The sequence below is a fragment of the Colossoma macropomum genome, unplaced genomic scaffold, assembly GCF_904425465.1.
Source record: "Colossoma macropomum unplaced genomic scaffold, Colossoma_macropomum, whole genome shotgun sequence".
NCBI classification, from domain to species: domain Eukaryota; kingdom Metazoa; phylum Chordata; class Actinopteri; order Characiformes; family Serrasalmidae; genus Colossoma; species Colossoma macropomum.
Genome location: NW_023494798.1, coordinates 2,313,495 through 2,324,908, shown reverse-complemented (window position 1 = coordinate 2,324,908; position 11,414 = coordinate 2,313,495). Strand labels below are relative to the sequence as shown.

The window sequence follows — 11,414 nt, the reverse complement described above, 5'->3', positions numbered from 1 at the left end:
TATCTCATAATTATCACTTACCTTCTCATAATTTTGACTTAGTATCTCATAATTACCACTTACCTTCTCATAATTGTGACTTAGTATCTTATAGTTATGACTTACTTTCTCATAACCACGATTTAGTATTGCATAATTATTACTTACTTTCTCATTATGACTTAGTATCTCACCATAATGACTTCTTTCTGAAAATTATAAGAAAGTTTTCTCATTATTGTGAGATAGTAAGATGATTGGAGATGTTAAGTCGTAATTACGGAAAACTTTCTCATTATTATGCCTCAGTAAATGTCTATGTCTTTCTACAGTAGCAAAAAACGGGTTTCCACCATAAAGGCCCAGCTTTCGTATCGATATTTTCATGTGAGGATCAGTTCTCAAAAATAGCCGTCAGGATCGGAGGTATCGCCGCTGCAGTGTCGACCCGCCCAGCCCTCCCCGTCAGCGTTGTGTTGATGGTGTACAGGAAGGCGCAGGATGGCTGCTAAAGGCTTGAAATGGGTTTTTGAAAGGGGTCGGACTGTCATGAAAACCTACGGCATCCTGTTACTGCTGCTCTCCGACGTTTTCTTCAGTCCTGCAAACGGTACGACTCGCAGTGAAAGCGATAAAGTTCACTGTTTTGCTTTTTGTCGTCACTGACTAGCAAGCTAGCTAACCTCGGTTGTGATGTCTCGGTCAGCGTTAGCATTAGCACTAGCGTTACTTCGGTTGCTTTTAGGCACTTCTTCTCTGTAACTGGTGTTAATATTCCACTCTAATAGCGACTTTCATTGTCTTTTTATTAATATACGTGAATAAATACCATTTAATCATTAACAATTTGCAGCAACTGTGTTTTTCAGGACATGGCCACGGTTAGCATGCTAGTTAAAACCCAGCTGAAGTCAGCTTCTTGTTCGAATTTTCCCGTTCCACCTTAAGTGATGCAGCAGTTCCGTTCTGGCGCATGAGGCGTTATAGGCATTCCCACACGATTTAAGGTGGAACGGGGAAATTCGAACAAGAAGTTGGCGAATAAGAAGCCAACTTTAGCCTCGCCTAACTAAAGTTAGCTAACAAGATGCGTGAAACATAAAGCTGTCATATATGGGATTTTTAAAGATTATAATACAGGGTGTCCCAAAAAATTGACACAATTTCGTAGTCTAATAACATAGCCAGTTCTCCCTCGAATGATCTCAAATTTTAGCAAAATGTGTAAAAACTAACCAAGTTTAATTGTTAATGTTTTTTCAGGTTGAAGAACGGCGTTCACTAGAAATGAAAAGGCATTCTGTGTGTTAGAATATGCTCAAACACAGTCAAACAGGAGTGTGCAGCGAGCATTTTCGAGAAAATTCAATAAAAATGCACCAGCTGGAAAGCAGATTTGGACACGGCACAAAAAATTCAAAGAGGAAGGCTGTCTGTGCAGGACAAAGGGATCTGGATGACCACCAGTATCGCAAGATATTACATTTGTGAAGCTGTGAAATCGGTTATAAAATCTACATCCCTCTGAATTTCTTGTTAGAATTTTGATAAATAAATCTTGTATTGTTCAACATGACGCCTATTTAATTTCATTTGTCTACGACAGGTAGTTCCTCAGATATTCAGATATCAAATGATGTCAGTTTTTTTGGGACACCCTGTATGATGAAATAGGATGGGCCTTCTCGCTTGTGGTTATGACATTTGCCTGTCTAGAGAATCTAAACAGGGGTCTCTGTTCACAGTCTGAAGCGTATTCCTCCGATTAGTCTAGATTTTTGGAAAAACGTTTGTCCCTCTCTGTTGTCCAGGTTACCTGAGCTCTGCACACGTGGGTCAGGAGCCTGCTTACACCCCTCAGCACAACCCTGCGATGAGCAGTCCAGCTGTGTCAACTCCAACATCAGGTGAGCTGAGTTTTCTTGTTTCCATCCTTCAGTGTCCTCTCACCACAATACCCAGCATGCATTACTACACTCATTGTCCATTTTATCAGCTCCACTTAGCATATAGTAGCACTTTGTAGTTCTACAATTACAGTCTGTAGTCCAGCTGTTTCTCTGTGTACTTTGTTACCCTTTTCTTCAATGGTCAGGACCCCCACAGGACCACCACAGAGCAGGTACTATTTGGGTGGTGGATCATTCTCAGCACTGCAGTGCCACTACACTGTGTTAGTGTGTTGCGCTGGTACCAATGGATCAGACACAGCAATGCTTCTGGTGTTTTAAACGCTGTGTCCACTCACTGTCCACTCTGTTAGACACTCCTACCCTATTGGTCCACCTTGTAGATGTAAAGGCCTCAGTATGAGTGTGTTTCTTCTCTCATTGTGAGGTAATATTTTTCAGAGTCTACAGATGTCACTGACAATTACATAGCCAAGTGTCCAAGTGGAGGAGCGTGCAGCAAGTTACCTGCGGACTGCTTCACCTGTGACTACCACCACAACTGCAGTTATGGCAAGCCAGCCAACTTCACCTGCAAGGTCAAGGACGGAGTACAGTGTGCGGTGTGTACGCTAGAAATGGCAAATTCCTTTTTAAACCTATGAAACTGAATGAAGTAAAAAGACCACATTCACAAAGACATTTTTGTGTCCATCAAAATGCACTTTTTGCCATTGATTGAAAGAGAGCAGTGCAGTGACAAACACCAGACATCGAAGCATGGCAATGTGCAAAAATAAGCTCCCCATTTTTGGCCTTTTGTCAGAACACACTCTGAAATAACCACACTCAGACTGAGTCATCGTTCTGTATTCGGCATGCCCATATTAGGGGTCTGAGCTGGTTTTCTTTATGGTAGCAATGTTCCAAAGCTAATATATTCAGTCCTGTGTACATTTCACCTCTAATGTAACTTGATGCTCAGAATTATGAGGTTGTTAAGGATTCAAAATGTGAATATTGCCACATCAATGCCACAAGCAAGTTATGGCGCTTTGGAATGATGTTGCATGAAAGTAAGTGTACTTTTAAACTAAAACACTTATAATCAACATCAGCTACCAGAAGTGTTAGCTTGCATGTAGCAACATTCGTATTTTCGACTACTGAACAACCTTGTAACTCAAAAGGATCCAGTGACATTCAGAGAAAAAAATACAGCAGTACAGAAAAACGTGTCTGGTTTTTGAAAATGATTTTTCCCACAGAATTGCATTTACTTGTTTTCTTAGCAGGCCAGGCAAGATAGCACTGCAGTAGAACAGGCCAGCAACATGAATTCATGTGCTTTTTTTTTTTAATCATCCTTGTGAACACGGCCTAAGGTTTGCTATGTGGTCTCATTTACACTGCTTTTTTCTTTAATTCAGACTTTTAATAAATCGGTGATGTACAGCCTGGCCATAATCTGGACGCACATTAATAACATTAATAACAGTTGTTTTCATGCTCTTCTGCACTTTCATAATATTCTAAAGTGATCCCTGCTCTGTGTGGCGTATCCCACAGGACATGTCAGATGGGATCTTTAACCTGACCATGGATTGTCAGTTCTGCTGGCAGCTGGATCCGTCTAAGTACCGCTGCAACATCTCAACCACCTGCATGACCGTGTCCTGCCCCCGCAAACGCTACAACACCACCTGCAAGGTGCTGGACCACGTCAACTGCTTAGGTATGGGTTCTTTTTTCTTATGTAATTGAGATGTTTGCCCAGAGGAGAATTTGTGCTGCAACACACAGAGAGATTCAGTTTTTATGAGGCTAATTCTAAACTATAATATATGATAAATATATTTTAGAGCTGCACAATAGATCAGTTACAAGCCTGTTATTTGGGACAATTTAAATATTGTTTTTGGCACAATTCAGGAACTACTTCCATTAATGTTTGCTTTGTTTTTATTAGTGTACGCGCTAGAGATGGGACCGATCCGATGCTATATCGGTATCGGGACTGATATTGACGTAATTCGCTTATCGGAAATTGGCCAGACAAGGCCGATTCACTTACCGATACATATTCCGTTCTGCAGCTTACGCCGGACCATTAACCCGCCGTAATGTAACGTAAAACGCCACCGATCCTAAGTCCATTCCACATCTTACCATGAACCCACAAGCAACAGTAGCTGTTGGTTTGACTGAAACGCTTTAGTCTGGAAACGCCTAAAAGCAAGAGCACTACTTGTAATGTGTGTAAGGCCAGCGTGCCGAGGGATGAAAGTGTGGCTGCGTCATACAATACAACCAAATTAATCAAGCACCTGCTGAGGTTTCACGTGAAAGAGTACCAGGAGTTCATGCTAGCTAACAGACAGGAAGACACCACCAAGCAGAGACTCTCACTGATGCTTTCCAGAAATGCGATAAACTTCCAACAGACCACACAAAGTTAAAGGGATCACAGAGAAATTGTTGATCTTCATCATACTCGATGACCAACCGCCATCTGTAGTGAAAAAATGTTGGAATTCACAGCCTGATGGAGCTCTTAGAGCCCAGGTATAACCTGCCATCCAAAAAATACTCAGATGTGAGTCTGGAGTCTCTAATAAGTCTCACTGCATGCTGGGTGAACTCAGAAACAAATCGCTGTTGTTGGAAGAAAACTTCGGATCTCCATTTTTGTCGCTTTTTCCGTTTTTGGCATAATTTGATCATTCCTGTTGTCCTTTACATTGTGAGAAAATTTAATGATGAATGTACTAAAAGAAGCGGCCCAAAATGACCTGGAAAGAAGTCTGGTTCCATTGACTTACATTAAAAGTAAAGTATGTTTTTTCCTTCTCCTGTGAAGTTACCATTTTGGAGATACAAGGTTTTCTTCCGACAACAGCGACATGCACCACAGTGTGCCGTGCATCAAGTGATAAAGTGCAGGGGGTCACACACCAGCAGTTCAGCTGCAGCCTCCATTACAGACATGCTTAGTGAAGCAGACATGCTTAGGAAGATTAAACACCTTAAACACAATACCAACAATAAGCTCTTGTATCGGAATCTGTATCTGTATCGGCAGTTGTGTATCGGAATCGTATCGGAACTGAAAAAATGTGGATCGGCCCATCACTAGGACGCACTGATGCAAGTGTAGCCTGTATGCAGACACATAGTGAAAATGTCAGCATTGTGGATGTGGAGTGTGCAGTGGAGGGAAGCAAGGGAGAAATCTATTTTGATCTGATAACCCATCAATCCAGTGATTGATGTAGCCTTAAGAATCTGAAGCAGCTAGTGTCTTAAGGGTTTTAATGTATTATGCTCACTGCGCTATACTGATTATTCATTCTTGGTATCAACTACTGTAAAATGTTAATTATTGGCCGAGAAATTGCACATGGATGAGTCTCTCACATTTGTGGTAGATATGAGGTAATGTGTAGAGGCACTCTTAGTCACTCCCCTTTTTTTCACAGCTACTTTTATATTATTGGTTGGATTAAAGGATTCTTGTCTGTTACTAGTTACATGGCCATGTGATTTATAACACACTGGCCTGAATTACTAACCCTTTGCAGCTGTATTGTGCCTTATATTGCTCTGAAGTATCCGTCAGCACCAAAGACCAGTTGCCTGGTGCTTTGATATCTTAGTTTTTCACAGTATAGTCAGCCAGATTAAAGATATTTATCATTAGATCTCAGTGACCCATCTCCTTGCTTTGATCAGTTGGGTCAGTTGGATCCTGAGGTTTGTGTTTGGGATCACTAACCATCATTACACTTACAGCACTTGTGTTAAAAGCTGCGGCCTTGCTTTTGAATATTAGCCCTTATTCATCAAAGTTGATATGGTCAAATCAAATAAGCGCGTGCAAATTTAACGAACAGTTTAACAACCTGAAAAAGTGCTTTTTATTTTTTGGTTAACTAATCCGTACCATTATATACAATATCATCTGTAATACCAATAATAAGAATAAAAATACAAAAAAATAACAATAATGTTAATAATTTGTGCGCATGGCAATCCAGTACAAAACTGGACGTACTTCGTTTACATTCACATTGGTATAAACAAATGCTACAACCATCCCATGTTCTATTCAAAGACACATCAAACTGTGTTTTTGTTTTATGCTTTAACTCTGCTCACTAAATAAACAATACAAACCCAGCTAATACAGAAGCATCTCATACACTGCAGTTATGCAGCGATATTTTAGGAAAATAATCGCACTACACAATCACATCATTCAGAAACAGTCATACTAAGTCATTTTGTTTATTTCACATTTTTTGCAGTCGTGGTACTTTTCTAAGTCTGGTCAGTAGGGGGAGCAGACCTTGACCTCAAGCACAGCAATGGCTCACATGTTGCTGAATGCTTTCGTTTTATTGGCTCCCTACCACAGCATCTGCATACATTAGGAGATGCTTCATGTAAACGATATGTAACGAGGTTCTAGTAGGCTGGTGCTTAATTTTACATACTGATTCATCATTTGCAATAAAATCTCCGCACATTTCCACATTGTAAGACGGTTTCATAAATCTGATGCAGAGAAGTTCACACTCCATCAAAGGTGGTCAGATCTGTGCTCTTTTTTTACACAAAATTGATGAATAAAGGTCATTTGTGTTTTCTAAACATGGGAACTGCCTCTCATGGGAACTGATGATTTGCTCAACAGACCATCACATCCTTCTTAAAATCGTACTCAAAACCAAGCAGACTTGTAAGCAAAGTGGCTACTTTGCATTGCTGTGGCTTGGGGCACCGTCAGTAAACAGTGCCCCCTGCATGGCGTACCTAATACATTGTCTGAAGGTCTAAAAACTTTTATGTTGTTTGTACTTATTAAGACGAGCATTAGCCCACTTCAAAGCCAAAGCCGGAGACATGTAACCTCATTATTGTATGCAGAGTATTAACAAGAAATAGTTTGAATTGAGTGTAAACAGCTGTACATTAGAAAAAGAGAGCAGATTCAGATTAAAGTATCACAGCCTAAACCCTGACTTGGTTACTAGTAAGGCTTCTAGCAGGCGACTCTAATATCTACTGTTGTGCTGCGCTTACATTGCTCCACTCTATTTTCACGCAGTGTTCTCCTTTGGGCATATTGCTAAGAAATCATTCAGACATTTTTTTTCCAAGCAGCTTGAAGCACAGTGTTCAGAGTAATGTGGGTGGTATTACAATCTTAGAGCCATAATATAGTGTCCCTCTTAAGTGAGGAAGCTCTGAATTTATCATTAGATGAGCCACAGGGTCGATAAAAGTACAAAGCTTTTTCTTTTGATATAAAAGGGTAGAAAATTTAGAGTGCATGCACTTGTGGTTTCTCCATTAGTGTACAGAGGCAGGCTTTGATTTCATTGTAACAGGCAGTTTGAAAACGCAGCTGGTGAGTAGTCAGGAAATGTGGCAAGCCGTAGAACAAGAATAGTGCCATGTCTTAGAAATAGGAATGTGGTAAAGTCACTCTAAAGCTAAAGAAATTGCATATGCTTGCAACTTTGACATGTTTGGCCATGTCTGTCTTGTCTGAATAGGGAGAAGGGAATTTCAGAAGCGGCTGTTCTGCAACTGGACTGGAGGGTACAAATGGTCTACAGCGCTGACGCTCAGGTAATCCACTTGCTCGAGCTTGTTTTCTCCCCTCAGCTAGAAACAGCTACAAGAAATTACAGTGTAATTGTTCGATTTCCATAAAAGCCTGAAAAGCACTTTTTATTTTCTGATTTTCTGAATAATACTGAAACGTTGAGTATTGACTGATACTGATCTGATATTTCTTCTTTCACTTTTAAAAAAGATGGTTCTTCAAAGGTTCTTTAGTAACCAAAATGGTTATATATAGAGCCTTGAACACTCAAAGAACCCTTTGCATGATTGCATCGTGAAAAGGTTCTTCAGATTGATGGAGTATGTGCTATATATGGTTCTATATAGAACCTTTTTTGAAAAGGGCTCTACATAGCACCAGAAAAGGGTTCTTCCACAGTCACGATGTCAAGCTTGTAACAATAGAAGAACGCTTTTTAATTGAAACACTTTACTTAGGATGAGCATCTAAAAGTAGGCTATTATCCTGAAACTACCTTGATGTTTGATCCAGCAATTTCTACTGTGATCAGCCTTCATGGTATTAGATAGGTCATTGGTGCCATCTCTGATCTCTTTGTCTCATTTGTTAAGACTCTCGATAATGTTTAGAATTAGGGGTATATGATATGATATGGGCGGCTGATAAATAGCAAAATGTAGTTATTATTATTGGTCTTTTTTAAATTACAGTCAGTAATTATTGGTAACTTGGTGCCCCATTTTTTTTCCATGAGCATGCACTAATACACTGAAAATGGGAAATGTCAGCAGTCTTTCAGTTTCATGGTTTCAGCAGAGAGCACTTATCACTGCAGTGATCTGATTAGCTTAAAGCATATGAAGCAGCAGGTATCTTTAGGGCCAGTGTTCTAGACATAAATAAGGCCTACTCTTTGACCAAGTTACATTACCAGTGGTAAAGCACCATCATCACTACCATCTAGGCTTAGGCTTAATTTCAGCCTTGAGCGGCTCTTGCTCAAGGCTGACTCAAGGCAAATCTCGCTGGTTGTTGGCTGCTTTGTTGGTGTTTAAGTTAGTTCAGTAGATCAGTATTTTGTTCCTGTGGGTGGGCAATATAGCGATATTTTATTGTTATTGTGATAAATTATGTCGCAGTACGCTTTTCTGAGCATATTGTGGATACTTAAAGAATGCTGACTATGTTTCATTATAAAGTGAGCATAATTAAGCCTGTTTAATTGGATCTAGTGGAGCGCAGTTTGTAAAACATTGAATAATAATAATAATAATAATAAATTATTATTATTACTATTATCATCATCATTAGTAGTAGTAGTAATATTATATGATTCCCCTGCCAGGCAACCAAGGGTCCTTTCTGTGTGGAGTTTGCATGTTCTCCCTGTGTCTGTGTGGTTTTATGGGTGGTCAGGTTTCCTCCCACAGCTCAAAGACATGCAGTCAGGTGAATTGGAGATGCTAAATTGCCCCTAGGTGTGAGTGTGTGGACTGGCAACCTGCCTTCTGCCCAGTGAGGGTCCAGCACCCCCGCGCCCTGGAAGAACAAGCAGCTTGGATAATGTGTGTGTGTGTGTGTGTGTGTGTGTGTGTGTGTGTGTGTATTAGAGTATACTCATACGTGGCACTATTTTGTCTGTTCCAGCGTACTAAATCTCAGTGAAACTAAATATGTTGATGTATGTCATGTATTTTAAAAAATTCGTGAAGCATCAAACATCTCTCAGTGGGTAACGCTAGTTTCTCCAAAACAGAGCATTTCACATCAGACCACTCTAAACGACTTTGTTTACATCTTATCCATTTAATTATGGAGAAATTTTGAAATATTGGTGGAATTCTCCCTTAAGTGATATCACATGAATCCAAATGGGATGTAAGGGGCATTTGAGGTTTGTTTTTTTTTAACCAAAGGGAATCCACCCAAAAATTGTATCAGTGCATCCCTAATTAGGATGATCATGCTGTTAGAGCTCTATTCTGGATTGGTTAAGTGATGATGTTACCATGTCTCTTTGTCTCATGCAGTATCACTTTGGGAGGATTTGGTGCTGACCGCTTCTATCTGGGCCAGTGGAGAGAGGGGCTGGGCAAACTCTTCAGCTTCGGCGGGCTGGGCATCTGGACCCTGATTGACGTCCTGCTCATTGCCGTAGGTTACGTGGGGCCAGCTGACGGATCGCTGTACATCTGAGACTTAAAACTGAAAACACTCAAGGTCTCCAATACCGACTTGTTCAAAGACAGTGAGGATTAGGCCGTTTTCAAGCCTGCCTGAGTGACTTTATAGCTGTCCACATGATTCCCAGTCCTGTTAGCACACGTGCGAGCGTCCAAACTCCCACTGCTGTCGATTCCCATCTGCTTGTGCGGAGGGCTCTGGCTCATTGGTTATGCGCTCGGCTCCATGTGCTGCGGAGAGAGGAGGCGGCAGCGGCAGGGGGAAATCTGCGCCCTTCCACGCTCCATGCTGCACACGCTGTAGCGAGAAACACATGTGAACTCGGAGGCTGTCAGGAATTGTGTGACTTTTATTTTCCCGGCCCATACAGACTCTGAGGCTTCAGAGTGAAGCCTACAGACACGTAATGACCACTTCGGCCTACCGGTGGCAGGGAAATGAGGTAACTGTAATTGCAAAAGTAGCCTGACAGACAGATAAATGGACCCCTGTCTCGCAGCTGAGTGCTGTTTCCTGTAGGAGTCATGAAGTCTTCGGGTCTGCGGATGGCTTTTGAAGTGTCTTTTTATTTTGAAAAGGGATAGAAATTACTACAGATGTGTCACTTGTGGATATAAGCACACAGTGTAACATCACAGCTGTACATAAAAACAGTTAATTGTGATAAGGTTGTCTGGATAGGAACTACATTTGTGCCACTACTTGTTCTTTTTTTTCTCTTTTTTTGAATTAAGGCTTATGAAGGACTTGACAAAAGCCAATAGTTATGTGACCACTGCTTCAATTGTTTATTTATTGTTACTCCGTCAGATCTTATTGAGATAAATGGCAAGGTCATTAGGTTTCACGATTCAGATAAATTTGTTCCGCCCAAACCTTGACCAATCATGTGATGCACGAATGAGACACAAGCCTGAAAATAAACCATGTGAAACTGCAAACTGCACTTTTGCTTTGGTCAGTGCCCTGACCTTTGTTCTAAACATTTTCGTTCTAAAGCAGGAAGCTCAATCCTGGTCGTAGAAACCTACCACCCTGCAGAGTTTAGCCCCAACCCTAATTTAACACACCTGAACCAGAAAATGAAGGTCTTTAGGGTCATCTAAACATTAGAGCCAGGTGGGTCACAAATTGAACTCTCCAAGGTGGTAGATCAGCAGGACCAGGATTGGTCACCACTGTTTTAAAGGGACCACAAGAACAGCTGGGAATCAGAGTATGAAATGTCATTCATGGTGGTGTCAGCATTAGATTAAGGTTTATTTTAATGGACATGAATAAAGTCTAGTCTAGAGCAGAATTGCAGTGTCAATGGTGTTTCCATATTAAAAATCCCATTTAGTCTAAGATTAGGCTGAATCCGGCTTATATAATGGGACACCAGTCGTCTACTGAAAAGGGTCATCAGTGAAGAATCATTGAAGGCAGTTTAGTTTCTTTAAGATCCCTGATTAGACTTGATCTGAGTCCTCTATAAGCAGATTTAGCAGGAACATGTTGTAAACAAACTTCTAATAAAAGCTCAAAATATTCCATGGTTGTTGTTTGCAAATCCTTTTTATAGTTATCTACATTATTATCACAGTGAAAATGGGCTCGTGTGTGCCTGTGAGGACCAATTTACAACCGCAGGAAGGAGGTGAAACCTGACTCATATGTCTCTGTAACACTGAGTATTCTCCCAGCATCCTGAATACACTCACAACACAAAACACTGAACCATAAATACGATCCGCGAAGAAGCTACAATGGTTGCTGATAATGTG

At 40.7% G+C, this 11,414-nt stretch overlaps 1 protein-coding gene across 1 annotated transcript; it reads left to right on the top strand.

The window, feature by feature from the left end:
• The first annotated feature begins 438 nt into the window (after nt 1-438).
• On the top strand, nt 439-11,181 carry tm2d3 (TM2 domain containing 3). Its single transcript, XM_036585290.1, has 6 exons — nt 439-589; nt 1,791-1,886; nt 2,331-2,491; nt 3,438-3,603; nt 7,430-7,505; nt 9,495-11,181. The coding sequence occupies exons 1-6, from the start codon at nt 481-483 to the stop codon at nt 9,658-9,660; spliced, it is 774 nt and encodes a 257-aa protein (XP_036441183.1). The 5' UTR covers nt 439-480; the 3' UTR covers nt 9,661-11,181.
• The last annotated feature ends 233 nt before the right edge of the window (nt 11,182-11,414 follow it).